Source organism: Camellia sinensis, chromosome 8 (assembly GCF_055761805.1).
Source record: "Camellia sinensis isolate YWXY chromosome 8, ASM5576180v1, whole genome shotgun sequence".
Lineage (NCBI taxonomy): Eukaryota > Viridiplantae > Streptophyta > Magnoliopsida > Ericales > Theaceae > Camellia > Camellia sinensis.
The window spans coordinates 41,967,063-41,994,737 of NC_138968.1; the positions used below are offsets into that span (position 1 = coordinate 41,967,063).

At 33.9% G+C, this 27,675-nt stretch overlaps 1 protein-coding gene and 2 long non-coding RNA genes across 5 annotated transcripts; 1 reads left to right on the forward strand and 2 right to left on the reverse strand.

The window, feature by feature from the left end:
• On the forward strand, window positions 1-24,926 carry LOC114269442 (appr-1-p processing enzyme family protein). Of its 3 annotated transcripts, none has more exons than XR_014337613.1 (11): window positions 1-359; window positions 10,873-10,921; window positions 10,994-11,096; window positions 11,200-11,295; window positions 11,450-11,524; window positions 11,948-12,017; window positions 21,373-21,607; window positions 21,921-22,038; window positions 22,838-22,980; window positions 24,274-24,459; window positions 24,633-24,926. XR_014337613.1 is itself a non-coding variant. In XM_028210765.2 (7 exons), exons 1-7 carry the CDS (start codon window positions 177-179, stop codon window positions 21,445-21,447), a joined length of 651 nt encoding a protein of 216 aa, XP_028066566.2. In that variant the 5' UTR covers window positions 9-176; the 3' UTR covers window positions 21,448-21,747. The 3 variants fall into 3 exon arrangements, 1 of the variants encoding a protein (XP_028066566.2); XR_014337614.1 differs by having other exon boundaries at window positions 22,838-22,916; XM_028210765.2 differs by lacking the exons at window positions 21,921-22,038; window positions 22,838-22,980; window positions 24,274-24,459; window positions 24,633-24,926 and having other exon boundaries at window positions 9-359; window positions 21,373-21,747.
• LOC145796911 (uncharacterized) lies at window positions 12,934-13,934 on the reverse strand. The gene is made up of 3 exons (XR_014337616.1): window positions 13,797-13,934; window positions 13,636-13,704; window positions 12,934-13,126 (listed from the first exon to the last, which is right to left on the reverse strand). It is a non-coding gene; the product is annotated as an uncharacterized LOC145796911 (long non-coding RNA).
• Window positions 14,911-17,074, reverse strand: LOC145796910 (uncharacterized). The gene is made up of 3 exons (XR_014337615.1): window positions 15,542-17,074; window positions 15,142-15,460; window positions 14,911-15,045 (listed from the first exon to the last, which is right to left on the reverse strand). It is a non-coding gene; the product is annotated as an uncharacterized LOC145796910 (long non-coding RNA).
• Window positions 24,927-27,675: the final 2,749 nt, after the last annotated feature.

Here is a 27,675-nt window from a genome sequence, read left to right on the forward strand (position 1 = left end):
TTATTCTAAAAAAAAATGGCAGCCTTCTTGGTTTGCGCTCTAGACTACTTTTTATTAGGCTTGGATTTCCCAATTCTCTCTCTTGCAGCTCAAGCCCTAGAAATCTCCGCCGTACACGGCGAACTTTCCACCACCACCACCGTAATCTTCGAACTCTAGCCAGACCGATTTCGAAAATGGAGCAGAGCACTGACTTAGCTAACGGTGGAGAATCGAGCTCTGCTAGGGTTTCCACGATGTCCAACGGCGGAGATGCCGATCACCGAATCGGCCACTTCCTGCTGTCCCCCTCCAGCGCTCTCAAAATCCAGAAGGGAGACATCACTCGGTGGTTCGTCGACGGCTCTTCCGACGCCATAGTAAGCACTCTGTCGTTTTCTCTTAATTACATATACATATACATATATACACACACATACATACATATACAATATAAGTCATGTTTGTTTGGACGGAATGGTAATTCATAGGATTATTAATCTTGGAATATATAGTCTGGACTATTTGGTTAAAAAGGATGTAGATGTGTGGAAACTACTAGGAAATTAACTATTTTTTTGAGAAAACAGAAACTTGAAATATATATGTGTATATAAAGTTAACCAACAAAATTAGCTACCACCATGCAGGGCAGCTTTTGCGGCAACATGTGCGGGCTTTACAATATTAAGATGTGCCTTCATAATACAAACATAGTCCATAGATTTACATATATTATATATATCCAGCAGCAACTTTTGATCTCAAACTAGTGATCAATTTTTGGCAATCTGTTTGAATTAAAGCTGCCTTGAGATTTTGGGAACAACACCATTGTAGTCAGTCCAGACACCCACAGGCTTCGGCTTCATGAGCTGAATGCACTTGGAATGAAAAGGCCCTAGATGCCACCTTCCATCCATTTCTGTTAACCACCACCTATGCCACCGCTGCTTGTTCCGTCTCTTTATACCAAGCGCCATCAACCAAAAACGCAGCGTAAGCGGGATCTACACACCGAGAGTTAGTATTAGACATAATAAAACAATTCATATTACCTCCAGTTTCCTTATTAGCTTCAGTTTTGAAATGCATCTCAAAAACATTTTCAATTCTCAACTCGTTTATCATGTGAATGGTGGAAATTGGATAAAAAAATGATACTATCAAATGCTATCCGATTCCGATGAACCCATATGCCCCAAAGAACTTTGATGGCTTCAACAATAGCACACTCATCTGGAGCATTTTGAAACCAAAATTGAATCCAATCCTCCACTCTTAATTCCGGACCAGTATCAAAATTGAGTCCCAACTTCGAACCAAACCAAATTCTTTTAGAAAAAGGACATTGAAAGCACAAATGTTCCAGTGTTTTGTCTTGATTTTTACTCCTTGGGCAAACAGATTCTACCTTAACACCTCTTTTCTGAATAGCAACTCTAACTGGCACAATACGATGACTTAGTGTCCACAAAAACATTATCCATGTTGTAGGAACCAAAGCTTTTTCCAAAGCGTATCTATCATTGTCCATCCTCCCTCGAATGACCTATCCCTACATTGACTACCAACAACATACCCAGATTTTACACTATACACCCCATTCAGACATTTATCGCAAATAATCTTATCATGTACATGAGTCCGAGGAATATAAATATTAAGGATCTTTTGTGCCATAGCTGTAGGGAAAATAGTTCTAACTAAGGGTACTCTCCATTCTTTTCTCTCGTGGTCAATAAATGCACAACCTTGAATTCCCGAAATCTATCACCCACTTGGCGCCCTTCCAATTCATTACCCATTCCCAGTATCCAAGGATCAATGGATTTCCCATCTCCAACAGTCCACCGGATACCCTGTTGTAATAAATCTCTCCCCCACAAAATACTTCTCCAACCCCATGAACATCTACTCTTGGCCTTAACCTGTAAAAATTTCTCATTCGTGCAATATTTTGCCATCATAACCTGACTCAACAAATTATCTGGTTCAGTTAAAATCCTCCAAGCTGATTTAGCTAGAAGTGCTTGATTCAATAACTTCGGATCCCTTAAACCCAAACCTCCATCTAATTTAGGTCTACATAGTAGATCCCACAGCTTCCAAAAAATGCCAGAACCATCTTTTCCTTTCCATATAAAATTCCTCACATCACTTCTTAGCTGCTTCACAAAATACTTAGGAGCTTTGGAAAATGGCCAATAAATAAATTGGGACGGACAGAAGGGTATGATTAGGTAACACACATCTGCTTGCAAAGGAAAGTAGCCCTCTCTTCCATCCATTTAATTTTTTATGAACCCTCTCCAAAATTGATCCAAACAATCCCCCTTTTTTCTTACCCGAATCTATGCACACATCCAGATAAATTCCCAAATTCTCTACTAGTCTAATATTAAAACAGTCCTTAATGAACCTTTTTGCTACTTCTCCCATATTAGGACTAACCATGATCGCCAATTTTTGGATGTTAACTTTTAACCCTGACTGATGACAAAAAGCTTCCAAGAACCATTTCAAACACCACACGTCTTCATCTTTATAAGTCATAAACAACAAACAATCATCTGTAAAAAGTAAATGGGATATTGCGGGAGCATTTCTAGATATCGAGAGAACCCAACACACTCCTTGCTGATTTAAATTAACCAACCCTTCAGATAAAGCTTGCATGACCAACAAAAACAGGTAAGGTGATAATGGGTCACCTTGTCGTAACCCACAAGAAGGAAAAAACCATTCAGATTTACTAGAATTAACCAAGACCAAAAACTACACCGTCGACATACATTGTTCTATAAGGTGAATCCATTGCTCACTAAACCCAAAACATCTTAGAACCATGAGCAAAAAATCCCACCTAACCATACCATAAGCCTCATTCGTATCAAGTTTCATTGCAAAACAAGACTTACACCCCTTTTTCCTTAATTTAATAAAATGACTCATCTCATGGGCTAATAAGATATTATCAGAAATAATTCAACCGAGAACGAACGCATTTTGGTTGGGGGAAATTATACTTGACAAAACACATCGTAATCGATTTGCAAGAACCTTGGCAATACTTTTATATACCACATTACACAAACTAATAGGCCGATAATCATTAACCGATTGAGGCACTGCCTTCTTGGGAATCAATACCAAAAACGTTTGGTTCATTTCTTTAAGCATCACTCCCATATTCAAAAAGGCTTTAACAGTGTTGATCACACTATCCCCCACAATTTTCTAATTCTTATGATAAAAAGCTGCAATCATACCATTAGGTCCAGGAGCTTTACGCCCACCCATGGTAAAAATGGCGTCTTTTATTTCTTGGTCCGTAAAAGGAGCCTCAAGCACTTTCTGATGTTCATCCAAAATATGCTTTTGCAAAACATTAACAAATTGAAAATTAACAGGGTAATCGAAATGCACCTGAGAATGGATGTAGATTAATCCTGTTGATTGTGAAACAACTTAAAATGTTGTAGAAATTCATGCTCAATGACACCTTGATCCATAACGCAATCACTGTTATCCAGTTTCAGGAATCCAATCCTTTTCTTACAGGCTCTAAACGTTGCCATCTGGTGAAAGAACTTTGTATTTTTATCCCCCAAATTCATCCATCGTTGCTTTGCCCGTTGTGCCCAATACACTTCTTCCTTTTCTAAGAGTAAATCCAAATGAGCTCGTAATGCATAATCTCGCACAAAGTTATTCTCTGACTGAAAACGACATTGTACTTGCGCTAGTTGCCGTTGGGTTTCCTTAATTTGAGCTGCTAGACTTCTAGTAGGTTGGTGGTGCCAATTCCTTAAATGTCGGAGCAAAATTTTCTGGCGATGTAACAGCTTGAACACATACCCTCCACTGGTAAATTCCACCTTATGTACAATCTCCTCCATTGCACCATCACCCAACCATGCTGCCTCAAAATTTCCATATCCAATTCTTCCATTCCTTCTTTGCCCTCCCATATCCGTATTGAGGATTATGGGACTGTGATCTGATCTTTGAATGGGAAGAGCAGTGAGCGTAAATTTCCGAAATCTTGATACCCAACACCTCGTTGCCATAGCTCTATCCAATTTTTCCTAAGTCCGAAGCCCCTTCCTTCGATTGTTTGTCCAAGTAAAATCAACACCTGACTTCGGAAGATCAAGAAGATGACAAGTCTCCATGAAATGATAAAAATGATTCAAACCTCTCACCTTGCATTGACAAAAACTTTGTCTGTCCTTATGATATAAAATCTGATTAAAGTCCCCAATCAAGACCACTGGAATCTGAATCCCTCAGATAAAATTTGCCAATCTATCCCAACAAGCTTCTTGACAACTCAAATTAGGATGACCATAAATTAACAAAAGAACCCAATTATGAGTGGAGTAATCTTCCACCTCAAGTGCAATGAAACGTTCACACCTATAAATAACTTTCATAGAGTGCGTGTCATCCCACGCCATCCATAATCCTCCGTTGCACCCAACACTATCCACACCCTGTCCAAAATCGATACCCCATAGGTAAACCCAACCATTTCAGTTTCCTAGCTTCCATCTTAGTTTCAATAAGAAAAAGAACATTAGGCTTATGTATAGCTGTTCGAACTGTCAAAGGGTGGCCCATCCATCTGCAGTTCCAGCTCAAAATCTTCATGGCGATGGAGGAGGTTGTTGAGGGACAACCTCTTGAGAAATCCCTTTAGCAGTCGGATCTCTATCATCCCATAACAGCTCAAAAATTGATGCCATTTCATATTCAATAACAAAATTCTCCACCAGGTCTTGTAATCTGTCTTCCGTCCCTCCATCACTGCTATCCAATCCGAACAAATTTTCTTCTGCGATGATTCATAGCCACTAGGACCTGCCACACTGGACTTTCTTTTCCTTCCCTCCTTGATACGAGAGACCTTATCTTTACCCAGATCTTTCTTCTTCAATGGAGTTACCTGAAATCTAACAGGGGTCTCTTTCCTTTTGTGTGAGGCCAAAAACAAACCCCTCTTCCTTTTTCGGCAATTCCTTACACCATCCCTGCATTTATAAAAACTGACCTCCTCAGCAAAATTACGTTTTTGGCGACCATGAAGCTTTCTTTTAATTACTTGTGGATTGCCTCTCTCCCTCAACAGTTGAGCAATTCCACCCATCGGATGACGACTAGGCTTTATGGGTTTAGTTCCCCCCGAGCGTGAACTCCCTTCACCAAACTGCCTTTGTGTTCTTGGCCAACCCTCATCCTCTGATGTACTATCATCTACAAGATCATCCCCCAAGCGGGCTTTTCCTTTGCCTTTACTGTCCACATCTTTCTTGTACCAAGAGGCCCTGGTCCTTTCAACTTGCTTATTGAACTCCCGAATAACAACTGGCCCATTGTTTCGGCCCAAACAAAGAGCCAGATCAACCTCATCTTGGGGCACATAAGGGTTATGGTCCAGACTCAAGTCCAAATTGTGATCTTGGGCCTCAGAATTCAAAGTCCAATCTACTCCACCCTTTATATTAATAACAGAGAGGTCATCATGCACCTCAACATCAATTCCGAAATCTATAAAAACCATAGCACCGCCTGACTCCATCTCATGATTACCATCAGAGCCTTCAATAGTTTCCCACCTACCCACATCAATTCCATTATCTCTAAGCAATGATTCCCATTGATGCCACCATTTGTCTATCTCAAATGTTGACATCATGACCTCATCTCTCATCTGAACTAGCTGATCCAATTGTGACGAAATTTTTTCCACCCAAACCAACTCTTCATTGTTCCGTTCACCACCTAAATCTAGACTAGTGTTCGGAGTCACTGCCGGAGCCATTACACTAGTGTGCCCTTCTTGTCGAGTGTGTTCATCAATAAAACATCTATAAAATTTTATTAAATAAATTAAATAAATAAACATTAATAAAAATTAAAGAAAATTATTTTATTTTATTTTACTAAATACAATACATAATGAAATCAAATACTTGGAGGTAAATATGTCATTTTACAATGTAATCTCATGTGATTCTAATATCATTTCTATCCCGCATTCCCTAGGACACAATAGTCCAACATATATGAGATTCATAGTCCGACTACTAATCCGACCTACAAATTCTCAACCAAACAATGAATTCCATGGTGGATTGGACATGGAGTCCAATCCCTCCTCCAATCTTCCCAAACAAACACCCCCATATTGTTTTCATTTTTTTTTTCCCTATGAAATTGAGGACTTTTTAAGTTCCATTTGGATAGATGGATTTCAAATGATGCAATTTGGGAACTTTTATAGTTAACAATTATAGAGTAGGTTAAGTGGTTTGTATTTTGTTATGATCTTTGTACAATTATAATCATTAGTATGAGGATTTCAATCTTAAAATTTTGACGTTGTTATTTTAAATCTGTCAATGTAAATGTTCTTCTCAAATTCAATCATAAAATCCATATTTTAACTATCATATCTGAATTTGAGCTATTCTACTTAATGATTAGTTCCCAAATCCTTTCACTCCAAATCCTGAAATCCAAACACAACCTTAATCTGTGTGTTAGGAATCCCATTTATTTTTTATTTTTTTTGGGCACAAGGTAGGATGTTATGTTAGCAAGTTACTAATTAGATTACAATGCAAGCCAATGCCTCTTGGTTGACTCCAACTTGAATTCCATCTGTATGAGTTGGAATTGTTTATGTGATGCTGGACTAGTACAAGATGATTTTTTAACTTAGCATTGTTAGAACTTTGAAGCTAATTTCTTGAGTTTAGCTTATTTATGTTATTGAAGGTACTGATTGTAATCGTGAGACTTGGTGTAATCATGGTTGTCAAATCGCGAATCATATTTATAAAAAATTGAATCGTGAATCGAATTGAATCGTAACAGTATATTTTTTTTATAAAAAATAATATACATATAAAATCACAAATATAGTGCTTAAAATACGCAACTAAGACATGGTTCAGTATCTTTCTTAGTACTAGCTAGATGATGTTTCATTCTACACACACCTCCCCAATAATTATTTCCACAATATTTGCATTTCAATTGCATCGCCCTGTTTTTGTTCTGTAACTTTTGTACAGTGTTCTCATGTTGGGTCAACCACTTTTTTTGACTTTTTCATCACGGTTGATTCACAAGAATATCTATAGAATTTTAAAAAAGAAAATAAAAAAGAAAATAATAAACAACTAGACAATAATGACAAGTGAGAACCATTAATAGTGAATAAAGGATCAAAATTAATCAAGTAAGGACAAATATATAATTTATATAAAATATTATATAATTTATATAAAATATATATATATATTAAAGAAGGATGGTGGTGTGGAGCCTTACAGCAACATTAAACAAATACCTATTACTTTAAAGTTTTTTCACCCACAAAAAGACCTCAGAAGGAGACTATGGTAAAGAAAAGCTAACCCACAGATTGATTTTTTGAGTACCGAGAGAGAGAAGAGAGAGAAGACTGAGCTGTGAGACTGATAACGGGTAGAAGAAGACAATTTCTAACTATATCTTTACATACCTTCAAATTTCTTTAGATTTCTCATTGGTAGGTTCCAAAATCCTCTTCTTCGAACAGGTTTGTCTCTCTCAGTCAAGCCCTAGTTTGAGTTTTTCATCTGTTCTTCGAATGATTTCTTCTATTTATCATTCCTTTTTCTTTTTTCCCCCCTTCTTTTTTTTTTTTTTTTTCAATTAAAGAGATCAAACGACGTCGTTTAACAGATCTGGGCAGGAGAAAAAAAAATGAAATTTGAATCGTGAGTATCATACGTATTGGCAATTCACATCGATTCCTACGGTTCTTACTTCGAATTGCACGATTCCTTTAAATTTACGATTCAAGTACTCGATTTGAATCGTTCTATGAAAAAATCGTATCGAATCGTATGAATCATATCGCGAATTGCACGATTCAGACAACCATGGGTGTAATTTCACTAAGATTTGGGCATTTATGGAGCTTACGTGGAGTTTTGGTAGGCCTCTTATGCTGAATGCTCAAATCATAGTGGTGTTACTCTAGGTGTAATGTTTAGATTTTGAATCTCTATGCTCAGTTGAAGAGCAAATTGTGCTGTGGAGGTAGAGCGTTGTTACAAATTTGCAAATTTGTGTTGGATAATTAATTTATTTCAAATTATATACATGCCAAACCAACCTTGATTATGGTTGGTCAATTGATTTAGGGGTAAGGGCATGTTTGGATGTTCCTTGGAAATTTAATTGTCCCATTATGAACCATATGGAATTTAATAGACTTTTCCATTAAAAAAGGCGGCCATCATAAACTTGTAATGGTGGAAGGTAGGAAATGCTAGTTTTTCGTGAAGTCCTAGTACTGGAACATGCACCATTAGCTGCAGTGAGTGGTTTCCATCATGGTTGTCTGAATCGTACGATTCACGATACAATTCGTATGATTTGCTACGATTTTTTCATAGAACGATTCGAATCGAGTACTTGAATTGTAAATTTAAAAGAATTGTGCGATTCGAAGTAAGAATCATAGGAATCAATGTGAATCGCCGATATGTATGGTACTCACAATTCAAATTTCATTTTTTTTTCTCCTGCCTAGATCTGTTAAACGACGTCATTTGACTTATTTAATTCCAAAAAAAAAAAAAAAAAAAAAAGGAGAAAAAGGAATAATAAATAGAAGAAATCATTCGAAGAACATATGAAAAACTCAAGCTAGGGCTTGACTGAGAGAGAGAGACGAATCAAAGAAAGGAGACAAACTTGTTCGAAGAAGAGGATTTTCGATTCTACCAGTGAGAAATCTGAAGGTATGTAAAGAAATAGCTAGGAATTGTCTTCTCTTACCCGTTGTCGGTCTGCTCAGTCTTCTCTCTCTCTTCTCTCTCTCGATACTCAAAAAACCAATATGTGGGTTAGCTTTTCTTTACCATAAAGTCTCCTTGTGGGGTCTTCTTGTGGGTGAAAGAACATTAAAGTAATGGGTATTTGTTTAGTGTTGCTGTAAGGCTCCACACCACTATCCTCCTTTAATATATATATATATATATACATATATAGGGGTGGTTTGGGATGATCTAAATAAGTGTACTTTTTGACTTTTTATAAAATATGGATTGGATATGGGTTGGATTTGAAGTGATGTAGTAGAGAAGTGATGTGATTTAAATAAGATGATGTGACTTAAATAAGGTAGTGACTTTTTGACTTTTTTAAGTTATGACAAACAAGGCCACAATATAAACTATATGGATTTTATATAAATTATATATTTGTCCTTATTTGATTAATTTTGATTCTTTATTCACTATTAAAGGTTCTCACTTGCATTATTGTCTAGTTGTTTATTATTTTCTTGTGTCTGAATTTTTTTTTTTTTTTTTTTTTAATTCTGTAGATATTCTTGTGAATCAACAGTGATAAAAAAGTCAAAAAAAAAAATGGCTGACCCAGCATGAAAACACTGTACAAAAGTTACAAAACAAAAACAGGGCAGGCTACAATTAAAAAGCAAATATTGTGGAAATAATTATTGGGGAGGTGTGTATAGAATGAAACATCATCTAGCTGGTACTAAGAAAGATACTGAACCATGTCTTAGTTGCCCATTTTAAGCACTATATTTGTGATTTTATATGTGTATATATATATTTTTATAAAATATATAGTGTTGTGAATCTTACGATTCGATTCAATTCACGATTCGATTCCTTATTTGACAACCATGGTTCCCATTTTATTTAACAGCTTCCCTTTGGATGATGGACTCGTACCTCAAAATATTAATGTGAAACACAATGGAGCCATTCAATTTACATGGGATATCTTAATGCACCCAAATTATATATTTTAGTAGTTAATTTTATTGGATAGCTTGATATACATTGACGGGCCAATTTCCTAACAGCTTAAGCTTTTGAAAAAAATTGGTGACCTAGCATTGTATCAGAGTTTTGGTTGAGAGTGGTTTTGGGTTCAAGTCTCCGTTGGTATTCGGTCCCTGTTTGGTTTCTTCCTCTATGTTTGGTTGTTTGCTCTTCTTTATGTTTAATTCTTTGTTTGTCTCTACACGTGCAAGACGGGGTTACATGTGAGGAAGAGTATTGAATAGCTTGATATACATTGTTGGACCATCTCCTAATACCTTAAGCTTTTAGCTTGCTTGGTTGTGTTTTTTCAAAAATACTTTTCAGAAAATTCTACTTTCTTGTTTTTCTTATTTTTTTGTTTTTACTGAATTTTTTTAATATTTTAAGCAATTTTTTTTACTTTCTAGACATACCTAACATAAATATACCTAAAAAGTAAAAAAATTGTGAAAAAAACCGTTTAAAAATTCACTAAATACCAAAAATACAAAAAAAATATGAGAATTCAGTACATTTTTTGTATTTTTATGTATTTATTAAAATTTTAAAATATTTTTTCACAAATTTTTTACTTTTTAGATACATCTAAGCAAGGTGCATCTAAAAAAATAAAAAAAATGTTTAAAATTTTAAAAATATTCACTAAAAACAAAAAAATACGAAAACCAAAAAATTGAGTTTTCAAAAACTTAATTCAAAAAACTCAAACCAAACATGACTTGACAAATTTCACAGTACAAGATTGTGAAACTATCTATGTTGCATTATGAAACTTGGATTTAGATTTATGATCTGAACTCCTAAATTTTGGCTTCCATTGATTTTAAATAACACCTTCCAGCCATGACTCCGCTAATTTAAGGGTTAAAACTTTGTCCGGGGATTCTACTGAAATTCAATTTTAATACTGTAGAATTCAAAATGATGGATCATTGTTGGATTTGTGACACCAGCTAAATCTGGAAATCCAAACACTATGATTGGGCTTTAGTGCAATTATTTTTAATTTGGATCGTTGTTCTCATAGGTCAATCCAGCAAATGAGCTGATGCTTGGAGGTGGTGGTGCTGATGGAGGTAATTTCTCACTGTTTTCTGGTGAACATGCTCTGTTATGAACTCTGTCAATAAGTCTGTGTATTTTCTTAGCCATACACCGAGCTGCTGGCCCAGAACTCCGAGCAGCATGCCATAACGTACAAGAAGTCCGACCTGGAATTCGTTGTCCCACTGGAGAAGCAAGGATTACACCGTAGGATTTCCTACTTCAGCTTCTATAAAACGAGTAGTGGTATTGTCCAACTTTATGTTTATATAACTCCTTATGAACATACGAGGATGTTGTATACATGCAGAGGTTTTAGATTGCCTGCTTCTCATGTAATTCACACTGTTGGCCCCATATACGATGTTGATCCTAACCCTGAAGCCTCTTTAAGAAGTGCATACAGGTAATGAGTTTCTGACCCAGAATTTATTTTTATATATTTCTTTATTTTTATTTGGTTTTGCTTGATGATTGGGACACGTGGCTAAGTTTGGTTTGGCTATGTGATTTTGTTTGATCATTTTATTAAGATTTCTTTTTACCCAAATTTGTTACAGAAACAGTTTACGTGTTGCCAAAGACAACAACATTCAATATATTGCATTTCCTGCTATATCATGTGGTGTTTTTGGGTAAGTTGGTTAAAAGAACTATCAGTTGTTAAAGTTAATACTATATGTCTATATCAAAGTCTGTAAGCTTTTGAATTTTTTCAATCGCCTTTCCCAAAACTCCTGCAAATTAGATTGAAAAATCACTATCTTCACTAGCTGGGTTGACTCGTAGATCTTCGCACCTTGTATGAGAATTAGTTGAGATGTTGAATGCATTATTAATCAGCTTAGGTGATATGATCACATCTGCAAATTGCAGGGTTGCAGGTTGTTAAAGTTTTTTGAGTAGTAGAATAATTGAATGGATGGGATGTCATATATAAATCTATCTTTAGTGCACACTTTAGTAATGACTCGAGTAATTGTTTTGAATCTTTTCTTCGTTGTTTATTGAGAGCGGCATGACCACTATTTTTATTTCATTTTCACATGTTCTTTCAGGTATCCTTTCGATGAAGCTGCCATGATGGCTATATCAACTGTTAGGGAGTTTGCAAATGACTTCCAGGAGGTATTAACTTGTCCCTGAATTGATTTTAATGGTAGTCCTCAGTTTCACTTTCCAGATTGAAATGTTGCATGTCTGATTTCTTTGGTGAGATGTTGAATGATGAGCGAAAAGAATTATGATTTCCTTAGCTGGAACTAAAACTGGTATCAACATTCAGAATCAAGTTGTTTTACGTGGAAAGAAAAGTTAAAACACAATGTTATGGCATTGTTCTTTCTGGGGCATCGAATATAATAGCCATAGGTATTAAGGTATTTCCTTGTCTCATGGTTTTGTTTGGCAACATTGTCTGAATTTGTATGGACATTCAAGCTTTTAGGCAGAAATACAGGATTTTCAGTCCCTGCTAATTGTTTTAAACTTCTTGTTTCCAACCTGACCTTGTCAAGACCACTTGCCTCTAACTGACATAGTTCAGATCATGAAGTATGATGATACTCAGTAAATGGTGGGTGTATGGATGCAGTTGGATCCATGGTGCTGGAGTGATCAAACATGTCACGTAGAGCTGGCAAATGGGTGGATTTTGGGGGTTTTTTTTTTTTGGGGGGGGGGTAAATGGGTAATGGGTTAATATAGTATTAACCCAAAGCTGTCCATCCATTTAGGTAACGGGTCGGACATGGATGGGTCGTGCATGGGTCATTCACGGCCAGACCCGACCCGACCCATTTAGTTAGTTAGTTAGTTAGTTTTTTTTTTTTTTTTTTTTTTTTTTTTGGGGGGGGGGGGGGGGGGTGGGGTTGCAATATGTATTTTTAACATGTCTTTCACTGATTTTGTTTTGAACACATTAAAAAAAAAAAAAAAAAGAGAAATGCATTGACATGATGACATCAATGAGACCATAACAAAATATTTATCAACAGATTCAGTATACTTCAAAAGCCAAGCATTGTGAGGAGAAATCAACCAATACTCTTCAAAAGTTTCTAATCCATTTAACAAAATATATCTGAATGTCCAAAAATATTCAAAAATAATCCAATCCAATCCAATCATTCAAACAAAATATGAATGTCAAAATACTAGTATTTGATTACAGATTACTACTCAATGAGTCCATATCAAAATGTATCCTGCTCCATGAGTCTATCTCCATCATATATCTGTTAAAATAAATAAATAAAACAAAATAAAAAGAAGAAGAAATCATAAACATGTAAATATAAAATATAGAATTAGGAATATATTTATTTTCATGCTAAACAAACTCAAAAACTTCCCACCACTTTCATCCTACCCAAACTTGGCCTAGGTAAATAAAAAGGAATTTTGACCAAATTATATTTTCATGTTACTCCATTTTGATTGGACATGATCTTGCATTCTATTACTAACCTGTATATTTTTTATTAAAAAATAAAAAATAAAAAAGCTTTTACTTGAAATAGACAAATCCAGGATACAGCATTTTTGAACAAAATCATTAACTTTACAACCTTATGCCAGTCAGTTCACCAAAAACCTAAGAGTTAATAGAGCATATGATCCACAAACTCACAGATAGGCCAAACATATTTCTTTAATGATTCCAAATAGACATAGTAATGAGTTTGCAAAGTTGAGTAAAGAAAACAATATAGGTTCATAGAGACCTACAAGCAATTCATATTACCTTAGCAATAGCGAAAGGAACTTTCACATAGTGAGGATATTCACCGATCGTGTCATACATAAGATCTGCCTGGAAAACTTTGGAATTCAGTAAAAATGTACTTCACCTGACTGCAACAACTTTGGAGTGAAAGAAAAGATAAGGAGAAAGACAGAAATCACCAATTGATGCACAGTGAACACTTCTGGTCCACCAAGAACATACACTTTCCCCATGTTGGTGCCATCATCTTTTAGGGCCACAACAATTCCAGATACAACATCAACATATACAGGTTGAATTCTGCAAAGACAATTCTATCAGAAACATATCCACAGAAGAATCGGATCAATAAGCAAAATACTGAAGTCTCTCAATTTACAATATTATATTTATCTTTTATCAGATTTTCAGTTAATACATTGGAAGACATACTTGGTAGATCCATCCCCAATGAGTGGAAGGAAGCTATAGCTTTTTGCAAAATGTGCCCAATTATTTAAAACCTGATCTTCTATACCAATCATTACTGCAGGTCTCATTATTTTGGCCAAGTATATCAGTAATTTCCCACAAAACACACATTAATAACATCCAAAATGAAAGGTGTAAAGAACAAATATTGCACTCTGCATCACTGAAGCAAAACCATTGTAGTCAAAAGTCAACTCTTTTTAATTAACAACTGGCAACAGAAAAACCAGAGAGACTCAACCTTCTACTTTGAAGTGACAGTATTTCCTTATTCCAATTCATCTAATCTAAGAGTCAATTGAAGTTTTCTAACCAGTATCGTCCATGCTATCCCAACGTATCCCAATGACAATATTGTTTTGGCAGGTATGAGGTCGATCCATTTTTCCTGGAACTCAATTTGCATAAATGAAATCTAGTCTTTTACTCGTAAGCTTCATAAATCATAAACATTACATGATCAAAACATGCTACAACCCACCAAAATTAGATGGTTGCAAGGGCTAGATTACCCATCATTTTAACCAAGGGAGCATGACACTTTGTGACTATCTAACCTTGTGAATGATAACTTCTGCTTTCGATCATAAGGGAAAACAATGGTATTCCAAAACATGACCATAAGTCAATAGAAACTGAAAGCAAACAGTCAGGGCATGCATAGATTTCCGGCTGAAAATTAACGTAGTAAAAACAGAAAACAATAACTTCATATGGTTGCACTTAATTGGAAATAAAGTGATAGTAACCTCTGATTTGGCATCACTTCTTTTTTTCAAAGTGCTAGTAAAAGTAGGCAAGAGAAGTGAAAGGAGAAAGCTATAAACTCATACATGTCAACTTGGTGAAAGCACTCACTTAGCAATGAGAAAAAAACGTGTGAAATGGTTCCAAATCCAGCAACTATGCTTTCAAAATCCTCTACTAGTGCTTCCTCTTCTTCTAGAGCTTCCGAAACTAATGCAACAATCACAAAAAAGTAAAAACAAATGACACATGTTAAACAAATGACATGTGCTAGACAATTAAATAAATCTGATTTCATTTACTTACCTCCACAAACTGTATAGCCAATCCCAAGTGCATAATATCACCTCTACATTCGTAGGCATGATGGAGGAGCGATATTTGTCAATAATTCGGCCCCAATGCTAAAAGCGGACTCTAAAGCAACAGTTGTAATTGGAATGCTCAAGACATCATGTGCCACTAAAGAGAGTTCTGGATATCGGGCACTATTTGTCTTCCAATAATTCAAGATTTCCAAATCTCAATTTTGCTACCTATCAGGTCTAGGCTCTTCCAAGTATAAGTCCAATTGCGACTTGATTCTACTCCACCCATAATTTTGGCTCTCAAATAGATCAAATTCCTACACGATTTAAATTTAGAATATCAGGATTGTAAATATACACAGAAAATATTTTAATTATATAAAATTAATGACTCTTACATCCATTTCATCAAGTGTACCCTCTTCGTTGCCTCCACTTGTAGCACTTGTCAACGAAGATGGATTAAAAGTAGAAGTCCGAGCACAATGCATATACTCTTCAAAAAGCAAATACAACCTCTCACGAATAATCTGCACCCTTTCCACACATGTTTGAGGATTCAATTTTTTCAAACAAAATTCCATGAAGTGTAGCTTGTAACGGGGATCCAATATTACGGCAAAAGACAAGACTACACACACTCCCAATACTCATCAAATTTCCCTTTCATCATTCTTGCCATCGAACTTATAACATCATCTAGATTTTCCGTCTCCTCCATGAAAAGTAGTTGTATCTTCCACACTCCATGAAAATACAAATTTGCCGTGGGGTACCTAGATCTGGAGAAAAGAGTGGTAATCTCATAAAATGGTTTCAAAAACCTAGCTATTCTTTCAACTCTAAGCCACTCCTCATTTGATGGGCATGTCTTGAAATTTGTGTCAATCAATTGCAATTGATAAAATGCACGACGGTGCATTAGCGTGCTTTCAAGCATCAAATATGTTGAGTTTCATCTTGTGGACACATCTTGCCGTATTTTTTTTACTACAATTCAAAGAGAATTGAGAGATGCATTTGACAAATTTAATCTTCCTTGCTTCTGAACTCTAACATACTTGACACTTTCTCAAATGCTATGTATAGATTGATTGATCACTTTCAATCCAGCATGTACAATTAAATTCCAGATATGTGCACCACAAGGTACATGAAAAAATTCACCTTCACACAATAATGTAGCCGCCAAAGAAAGATGATGCTTCAACACATCCACAAGGCCGTCATTATATGATGCATTATCCAATGTGATGGTGAATTTTTTTTTATCAATTTCCCGCTCTTTTAATAGATGAATAACTCTTTCAGCTAGAATTGGACCATTGTGTGGTGGAGGCACATGACGAAAATTTAAAATCTTCTTTTGTAACACCCAGTTGTCATCAACATACTGAGCTGTCAAAGCTAAATATCCATCCGTTGTCAAAGAGGACCATAAATTTGAAGTAAGGCATATTCTACTTGAGATTGATTCCAATTCATATTTCAAATTCTCCTTCTCTCTTTCATACAACTTCAACACATCAGATTTTGTTGTGTTTCTTAAGATGGATTTTACATCCGGATTTAAAAACAATGTATGTCCCTAATTCCCTCATGTTCCACAAACATAAAACGGTAGTTATGCCAAATTATTGTTGTGGCAACCTTGCCACAGTATGTGTCTTGAATCAAACACAGTAGAACAGTGAGAATCCTGGAGCCCTTGTTTAGGGCAATTTCTAATATGCCATAACAAGTTTGTGGTGCCTGATCTTGAATCAGCCGCATACTCTTGCTCACAATTCCTACGCCTTGCCTTTTGTCTCCCATCAATGGTAATAGGCAATTTTTCAAAAGAATCCCATACTGCAGAAGTGGACCTCCTAGGGCGTTTTGAAATATTAGAAGACCTTTGCTGCACATGCTCTTCACTGTTTTTGTCCATCCTAGGCTCCAAATAAAACATTTTAAGCTCAATAGACACTTGACAATTACTCAAATAATCAAATATAAGAAAGACCAAATTGAATTAAAGATTGACTGCTCTTCATAAAAAAAAATTAGGAAAGAAGTAAATAATCACCTATTGATTGAAGCAGACCCAAATTTATTGGATGGTTGATTTCAATGTAATCATATTATAGCAACATTGAATATACCCAGTTTTAATCTTTTATAGCTGAAACACATGATAAAACTGATTTGTTGCTTTGAATCTAAAATAAATAAATAAATAAAGTGCTTTGAATGGTGGAATCAATCTAAATTTAAAATAATTTTACCCACAAAGCTGATTAAGACCAATGAGTTCAAGATTTAAAAAGGGGGAGGAAAAAAAAAAAGAAAAAAAGACTAAAGAACAATCCTTAACATAAAAAGGAAACATAAAAATTGTCTCTGAGATTGAAGCAAACCCAACTCTAATCCAAGTCAAAGCACCCAATTTGCAGATCAAAAACAGAGCAGCAGCTCTCTGCTAAACCTCTTTTGTATCACGTAAAATGAGTTAAGTATTATTATTTTTCTATGAGGTAATTTGATATTCTCTGTTTCACCTTTTTTTTTTTTGGATGTGTTTCTTTTTTTTTTAGCTCACCTCAATATCATCATAACTCATGAACCCAGTTTATAGGCATAAGCATAAGCATAATGAACCCAGTTTTCTTATTGTGTACAAAAAAGCATTAATAGATCATGGGCTTAATTAAGGAGAGTTTTCCAATTTCTTGAAAAATAAACTCAGCATAAATGACAAAAAGGAAAATTGGAACTTCAAATTTCTTTCCTTTTCCCCCATAGTTATCAATAACCGAACAGTAAGGCTAAGTAAAACTCACCTCTTCAATAATTTTCAGTGAAAATTTTTCACAGCAACTCTGCTTTTCCAAAAATCTGAATAATCACCAAAACCCAGATAAAACTACTAGAATTCGACACAAACCCACATATATTTAGGACCCAGATGATGAAATCAGAGAGAGAGAGAGAGAGAGAGAGAGAGAGTGTGTGTGTGTACTTCGCAGCCAGTGGCATCAAAGAGGCTGTTGATTCTGATCAAAGGAGTGTTGCCAATGGCGTCGATGAGTCCATTTCTTGGTTTCTTCTTTGGTGTCGTTGTAGAACAAGCCCTAATCAACTCAGTTCATTGATCACGTAGAGAGAGAGAGAGAGAGAGAGAGAGAGAGAGAACCCTAACAATCGTGAAGTGAAGCTCAGAATGAACAGGTTGTTTTTTTTTGTCTTTGTTGGGTGTCCAACGGGTTTTCTCTCATTGAACCCATTAATAAACCAACAAATTTTTTTAACCCAATTAGCACCCGTTTATGTAAAAGGATAGGCCCAAACCCATTTATTGTGGGTGGATTCGCAGGTTTGGGCCCAAATTGCCAGCTCTAATGTCACAGGTCTTGTTTTGTCGGACCCGCAAACAAACCCTTGAGAACTCACCGCGAGTTGGTGTCCTTCTCGAAGGCCCTCTGACATAAAAGTTTGTTCTCTCAAAGTAGAATTTAGAAATGGAGGAATGTAGAGAGTTGAGGATATGTACCTGGAGTGCATGTGCTTAGTATATATATATAGAGAAACCTGAGTGTAAAGTAGGAGAGTGTCTCTAAAGTACTTTGCTCCTTTAATGGGTTGCTATGTAGCATACCTTCCTTGGGGCATGCGCAATAGTACCTGTTTCGCAGGTTCACGTCCCTTCTGTCCCAATGGCAGGCTCAAGTTGCAGCTGGTAAGTGTGGGGCTATGAAGCACCGATGCTTCTAAAAGAGAGATGTATTCGTATCGTATCTATATTGGATATCGATAATCCCGGATACTTATTAAAAATATCGGATACTTCTTTATTAATTTTTCATTAATTTTGAAATTTTGGATACTTCTTTTTTAAGTATAAGATATACGTATTTACTTGTTTTACGAAATTAGAATTGTAGCATTTCTTACCTAGCATTATAATGTACCTCATAAATACAATAATATTTTTTCAATACTTGGCTTGGTTCTTTGATAAGAATAACATAGGGAGTTAAAATTAATAAAATTTGTCAAAATAGCATATTCATATTATGTCATGTATGTCCCATATAACTACATAGAATGTAAAGATTAACAAGTAATGTAACACTAGTAAAGTTGCCAAACCAAATCAAGCCTTAAGTTCTATTAAATGGGGTTGGCTACATAAATCTTTCTTCTCCACTCAACACAATCAAAAACTATTTGGTTAGTCAAATTAATGAGATTCATATCTCTAATTTTACACGAAGACACCCTAAACTTAAGAAGAACAGACACTTCTAAAAATGTGGCGTGTCGGTGTTGGACACTGACACTCGTTGGACACTTTCCCGACACGTGTCCGACAATCATCAAAACGTGTCCTATTTTTTAAAATAGAATTTAGACTCAGACACTTTTTGGACACTTGGAAGACACATGTGTCCATTGCTTAAACACGTGTCCATTGATTAGACACACATGAAACTAATTATAAGTTTGAGTAAAATAACTTAGAATACAATGGTAAAAGAAAATTAACGTCAATTTATAGAAATTAGTGCTATGTTGCATTTATTTATTATCTTAGAATGATATATTTATATATATGACATAATAAATATATATAATTATATATTCCATGCCTGTCTCCCACTTGTGTCCTGTATTTTTTTAAAAAATTTGTGTTAGTGTGCCTGTGTCATATTCTTGTCGTGTCACTTGTCCATGCTTCTTAGCCTTGAACTATTAAACAGTATCACTTTGTCCTCTAAACTATAAGAGTATACAAATAGACCCCCTAAATTATTAAGAAGTATCTCTTTGTCCCTTAAACTATAAAACATACAAATGGACCCCTAAACTATTGGCGTGTTTCACTTTGGTGCTTTCCGTTATAGGGTCCAATTTGTATGTTTTTATAGTTTAGGGGGTCCATTTGTACGCATCTATACTTTAGGGGGTTAAAATGATACTTTTTAATAGTTTAGGGGGTCTCGATGTAAATAACCCTGTTCTGCTATTATAATATAAACATATTAGACTTGATATTAAAATGAAATATTTGTAGGACCTATTGAAATTTAAGAAACAGACTAGTTAATGGCTTAAAAAAATATTTAGACTTAAATCAATGAAAATATTGTTTTGAATGATCATCGTGTAGTTTAATGGGTAAGAAATTAACAAAAAGTCCTATGTAAGATCACCGTCTTACCTTTTTCTTTTTTTAGTTATTTTTTATCAACCATTCTTAATAAAGATAGTAAACAAAGACAAACTCTCAATTTCCAAAGTAATAATAATTTAACAACGATATTGATATTTATACAATAAACATACATACTTTTTCAAGTAATAATGACTAAATAATAAGAAAAAATTATTTATGATCTTTTAGTTTAATGCCTAAAACAATTTTAAAAGGTATAACTGGCCTCACTTATATTTAATTTAATAAAATAGGAATAAATTATTCATGGTGTAAGTTACTTTAATCTTAAACATCTTTAAAACATATATTATGATTTTTTAAAAGGAAAAAAAAATTAGAAGAAAAGTTAAAAATATGTTGGGTCTAACTGAATTTGATTGGATCCTATTAAAACTTCATGATCACTAAAATAACAAAAAATCATGTATATATAATGGTTATTTTGGAACTAAATGCTATTAGAAGTTGTATTATGTCATTTTTACTAAAAGGATGGAGAAAAAAGGAGTGGAAAATTTGTCGGACATTATAATTTCAAGAATTGCAGGAATTGTAAAATGTGAATCGAATCGTGAATCGATTGTGAATCATGCAATTCACTAGAGATTCACTTCCAAATAGATTCATCCATAGATTTGTATCAATTTTGCAAAAATTACGAATCGAATTGTGAATTGAATCGCAAATCGTAAGATTCTGATAAGAGAGCTTGTAAGTAATAAACATTTTAATATTGGGGTAATGTGGATAATGCAATTCAATCTAGTCTTTTTACCATTAAAAAAAAAACAAAAAAATTCACGTGTCTAAAGAAGCAAATGTGATCTAGTAATGAGGGACAAACAAAGGGAGTAGTAAATTCTACCTTCCGAGCAAGATGTAGTCCTCAAATTTATGGTTCAGTTGAATCAAATTACTAGTTTCCAACCTACTAATCATCAGGCAGCTTACCAAATTTCAAATTCATGTGAAAAATAAAATTAAAAAACTGTCTTTTTTCTCACAAATTTACAATAATGCTGTTTGCAGGTGCACTTTGTTCTGTTTGCTGATGATATATACAATGTTTGGTTGAACAAGGCAAATGAATTGCTGCACGATTAGTGAGTACGGTTGCCTGACGATCAGCAGACCCTATTATTTACTGGAGAAGCAGAATGCAAATGGTGGAATGCAGATAGTTATATTCCAAGTTGAGAATGACATTTGCAGAACTATCATATGTGGATCAGCAAGTTGTGGATGGAAAAATGGATTATTTTTAGTATGTAGTTTTGCTACATTTGGTTTGTTAGTATCATATGTGCTGTGAATATTTATGTGCTTGTGGCATTACTAATTTAGCACAACAAAGTTGCATTGCTTGGACACATAATTTCACATTTTTACTTGAGTTTTACAAAATGACTTCTTTGCTATTGAGTCATTAAACAATACTACCTATAAAACTCAACCATAGGTTTTATTTTATTTTTTTTAAAAAAAACTTTTTATGAATTACTTATTCCTCAAAGATATTGGTAATATTGATGTTTTGGGATAAGGGTTTCTCATACTGGATGATTTTGGTGTGGCAGGAGGAGCTTGTGGGTATGACAATTTGTATAGCCAGAGCTATGGCAGTAACACTATGGCACTAACAATGCATGAGCTGCGGGGCATGCTTTGAGATCAAATGCAACGAGACCCAAAATGGTGCCTCTTGATACCTTCATTGTGACTGCTACAAACTTTTGCCCACTAACCCTTCCCAGTCTGATGACAATGGTGGGGTGGTGGTGCAACTATCCCTTCTAGCACTTTGATCTGGCAGAGCCTACTTTCTTGCAAATTGCCTAATATAGAGATGGAATCAGGGTTGGTCCTGAGTTTCAAGGGGCCCTATCACATATTTAAGCGACATCTCTTATTTTTTAGGAGCAAAATTATAAATTTACTTAACTTAGTGAGTTAATATTTAACTAACTCAGTGACTATTTTTTGTCAAAAAATTGAATGGTGTTATTAATTAGATTAAATTGACATAAAATTTAAAATTAAGGATTAAAATTTAGTTAATCGAAAGTGTAAGAATCAAAATGACATAAGAAATAAAATGTAAAAACTAATAATATAATTTGCCCATCATAAATCTTCTATTGGGAAGGCGTCTTGGTTTGACACAGATGATTCCACGCACAATTTTAAGCAAGTGGTAGCTGGGCTACAAGATGATGTTGATGATGCTGTTAGACTTGATATGTTTCATCACTTATTATAAGAAGTTGGAGGAACAGAGTTACATTGCAGCATTTAATTATCATAAAAATATATAATTTTATTTTTAATAACAAATTGTTGCAACTTTACTTAAAAAAATACCTAAATTTTTTTTACCTCCCCCCCCCCTCCAAAAAAAAAAAAAAAAAACACTTTTGTTTTTCAATTTTCAGATTTTGTATGCTTTAATTTAATAGTTATAGATATTGTTTTTTTTTTTTTTTTTTTTTAACAGGAAAATCCTCACACTCTCCCGCAGGTCCAAGACAGCGCCCTTTGCAGAGATCACCAAGGTGTCCTGTTGTTCGTTCCGAGTAAGAGACTATAACTTGAGAACTTGCATCGACCTCCTAAGACAAATCCTGTTGTCCGTTCCGAGTAAGAGACTATAACTTGAGAACTTGCATCGACCTCCTAAGACAAATTCTGCTTAAGTCAGGACTTACACAGCGAGAGAGCATTGAACCCACACCAAGTGCTGTGATAACAACAATTTGAGGCTAACCTCCTAACCAAACCGCTTAAGTCAAGACTCGCGTAGTGGGAGAGTATTGAACCCACACCAAGTGTTGTATAACAACAACTTGAGGCTAACCTCCTAATCAACTGTGCTATGCCTAAGAGATTGGCCCAAGGAGTTTTGAACTTGAGACCAAGGGTCTTAACCCCCAGGCCTTTGCCAAGTGCGCTACATGCCTTGGGTTAAAAAAAAAAGTGTTTATATATGGCATAAAATCAATTCTTAAAACTTATACATAATAATTTGGTTGGGTATTGAGCTTACCACTTTATATAAAAGAATCCATTAAGATACTTTTGAGGGATTTTGGTGAGACCTCCCTTTTTGAGCTTTTTTTAGAGTAAAGGACAACTCAATGAATTTTCCTTTAAAAAGCCCCTGAGTAGGAGACTTGTGCCTCAATAAGGACATTCTATAATTTGTCCTTTTTTTTGACAATATTGCCCTTCTATATATGTATCATATATTTGAAAATCTAAGCTAATATATACACGAACCTCCGATGACGATGTGCGAAATCAATAAACACGATCTGCAAAATCAATGAAGACAATCTCCAAATTTGAAGATCTCGCCTTTGGTCAATAATAGAAGATCTCGCCGCCGAAGATCAACACAGTCAATTAAACGAGAGATTACATTTCAAATTTGTATCAGATTTTGAGAATTTCATTGAGATTTGTGACTGTTGATCGAGTTTTAGAGGTTCTGTTTCGATCATGTGTTTGATTATTGTTCAAGTTCAATTAGGTTTGTGTATTTGTTGATTAGTTATTTTTTTTGATTTATTTTTATTGTGTATGATCTAATTTTGTTTGATAGAATGAGAATGAGAATAAAATTTGCTCTGGTACTATGTGCTCTGTTTTTGTTTGATAGAATGAGATTAAAATTTTACTTTAGTATGTGCTTTGTTTTTGTTTGATAAAATGAGAGTAAAATTTTACTCTGGTATATGCTTTGTTTTTGTTTGATAGAATGAGAGTAAAATTTTACTATGGTGTTATGTATTCTGTTTTTTTATTTTTTGATGGAATGATAGTAAAATTTTACTCTGGTACTGTGTACTTCTGTTATTTGTTTTTGGACTCGTAGTTACAATAAAATTATACTTTGATTGATAGTAAATTTTTACTGTCAACTGATTGCAGATTTGAAAAATGGTTCCACCTCTTATGTTGTTATGCAAGTATGGTGATCGTACCATTGTGTTGAAGGTTGTGTCAAACTGCACATCAAAGGATTTAACCGATTTCTATTGTTTATTTATGGTACTTTCCTGAATGGCAAGTATAAGGACACATTGTTATCAACTACAACGAAGGATGGAGATCAAGGTAGATACTATTGTCAATGTCTTACAAAGTAAAATTTTACTTAATTTCATAGTAACATTTTACTTATTTTCAGAGTAAACTTTTACTTTTAATTATAGTAACATTTTATTGTTTTACTTTTTTTGGCTTTTTGTATATTATACTTACTAATTGTAAAATGTTCTCTCTTTCAGATTTTTTTCCTCTTGCAATTGGTATTGTCGATACAAAGATTACGAATAGCTGTGGATGATCTTGTTATCTTCCATCAAATTTGTAAGAAGCTACCTGATAGACCAAGAAGAATTGGATTTCGTTTAGGAGTGAGAATATAACAAGTGTATAGTGTTGTAAATGCAAGAAGTACGGTCATAGCAAGAAGACTTGTAAGGAGATATTGTTATGAAAGACATTATTGTTTTGTAATAAAAGTATGAGAATAATGTAATACTTTTACAATAACAGTCCATTTTTATTGTGTTGTTGAATGGTTGTCTATCCAATTTACTGAGTTACTTTGTAATTCAATTTGACACTTTAATATATATTTTTTAATGTTCTTGATTATTTTCATGTCAAATAATTTGTAATGGACCTTGTTTAGTAGAAGTGAAGATTTTGAGTAAAATTTTACTTTGAAAGACAATAAAATGTTGTTACCGTAAAAAACAATATAAGTTTATTATGAGTTCTATTGTAAAACATATCCAACCTATACTAACATATGTGCCCTTTTTATTTTTAAACTTTAAAATGATATAACTTTTGATCTAGATGTCGGTTTTTAATAAAATTAGTATTTTTTGAATCCTCTCATCAAGATTTATCAAACAAGATCTAGGTTACTATGAAATTCCTTAAAAAAATAAAACAAAGTAATGTTGAAATTGACGTAGACAGTAAAATTTTACTGTCATTATCAAAGTAAGGAGAAATCGCAGTGTCATTCAGAATAAAATTTTATTTTGAATCAGAGTAAATTTTACTATGATTCAAAATAAAATTTTATTGTCATTAAACAAATCAGCAATCAACCTTTATTTTCATTAACCAGAGTAAAATTTTACTGTTACAAAAACAGAGTACATACTAGATAAAGGAATTATAGTCGAATCTTACTTTAGATCTATGAACAAACAAACAAAAAAACTCTTGAGTTTTCATTATAATATCTCAATATATCATTTTTTTTGACATATATGAGGTCATTTTATCTCAGATATAAAGTTATTGATCTCAAACATGAGTTCATAGGCATCAAATATGACGGTAAAAATGGTGGTCGCCGGTCAACGGTAAGGATGAGCGATGTTGATCGATGATGGAGATGGTGAAGTCGATGAACAACCATTGACGGTGGAGTTGATGGAGAGAGAGAGAGAGAGAGAGCTGTAAAAGAAAGAGAGCTTTTTTGACTTGTGATGGTTGATTCAGAAATAACGACCGGTAGAAGATGATGAAATCGTTCAATAACTTCGAAACATTCGACAATGGCACTTGAAAATCTCTCATTATGCTTTAATTGATAGTTTTTGAAGAAGGGTTTTCGAATCAAGGGTTTTGAACTTCGATAGTTTTCAAACGAAGAAAAAAAAACAAGAGAGACAAACAGCTCAACTGCTTACTATTGCTCATATATATGCAAGGGTATTCCTAGCTTTTCATCATATTTTTTAATTTGAGGGACTTTTGGAACCATTATTAGGGATGGCAATGGATAACCTACCCTGTGGGTATCCATGGAGACCCAACCCAAATACATGGGTTTTCCCCTCTTTTTCTTATCCATTGGGTAGGGTAAGTGATATTCTTTAAATATCCACAGGGGATGGGTTGGGAATGGGTACCCACTAATTTCCCCATTTTTTTTTATTTTTTTTTAAGATTCACAACCAAAACTAAATATACATTCAATCTTTTTATTTATTTATTTATTTATTTATTTCAGGTTTACAACCATTTTTTTTTTAGATCCACAACCAAAGCTAAATACACCTCCAATCTTTTTTTATTTTTTATTTTTAAGGTTCACAACCATTTTTTTTTTTTAATTTTTAAGATTCACAACCAAAGCTAAATATACATTTAATCTTTTTTCTTTTCTTTTCTTTTTATAATTTTTCTTTTAAGGTTCACAACCAATTTTATTTTATTTTATTTTATTTTTTTATTTTATTTTATTTTTTTTAAGATTCACAACCAAAGCTAAATATACATTTAATCTTTTTTCTTTTTTCTTTTTTTAATTTTTTTTTTTAAGGTTCACAACCAATTTTTTTTTTTTATTCACAACCAAAGCTAAATATACATTCAATCTTATTTTATTTTATTTGGCTCAACAATAAAATCAAACACACATTAATTAACATTGTCACATTATTCTTGTCAAATTTTATGCATATCTAAATTTTTTTAAATTTATTTAAAAAAATTAAGGGCACTGTCTAGTGTAGGTTTCAGTTTGCTTTTCTATGTTATTTTATTTTGTTGTGTATTGTAATTTTCAGAATGGTTTGCTTGTTCTGAAATTTCAATTAACGAGTATGAATCTATTTGTTTTATGTTATCACACAATTTATACAACATATATATATATATATATATATATATGAATGTATTTGAAAATAAGAAAATTGTAGAGAATCAAAACAAGCATGAGTCGTGATTGGTTAGAAATGATGGGTACAAAAATTTATTTGCTAGAAAAACAAAAAGGGGATACAAAGTCTTACTAAATAAATTTTTTTAAATTAAAATTTTTTTTCTTAGTTATGAACAGATTTAACTGAAATCAGCTTGTTTCCCAATGTTATGCGTCATTTATTCAAATAGAAAATATTTTTAATGAAAAATATTTTTTATAAAAAAAATTAAAAATATATATTTTTATATTTGGTGGTGGTGGTGATGGAACGAATGTGAAAGTAGAGATTGTTACATAGTGGTGGGGTGATGGCGGTAGTGATGATGGTAGCGGCTATGGTGATGGTAGTGTGACAGTGAAAGTGAAAATAGTGGTGATGGTGTTGTGAAATTAGTAAAAATTTAATTGAAAAAATATTTTTTGTTTTTTAAAAGTAACAAACAACAAAATTCGTGAGGGACTAAAGGAAGAAGATGGAGGATGGATTGGGTGTGGTAATGCATAGATATCTTAAAATGAGTGGTTCAGATTTGTTAAAGGTATAATTAGATTTTGGATAAATTAAAATGAATGGTTCAAATTTGCTAAGAGAA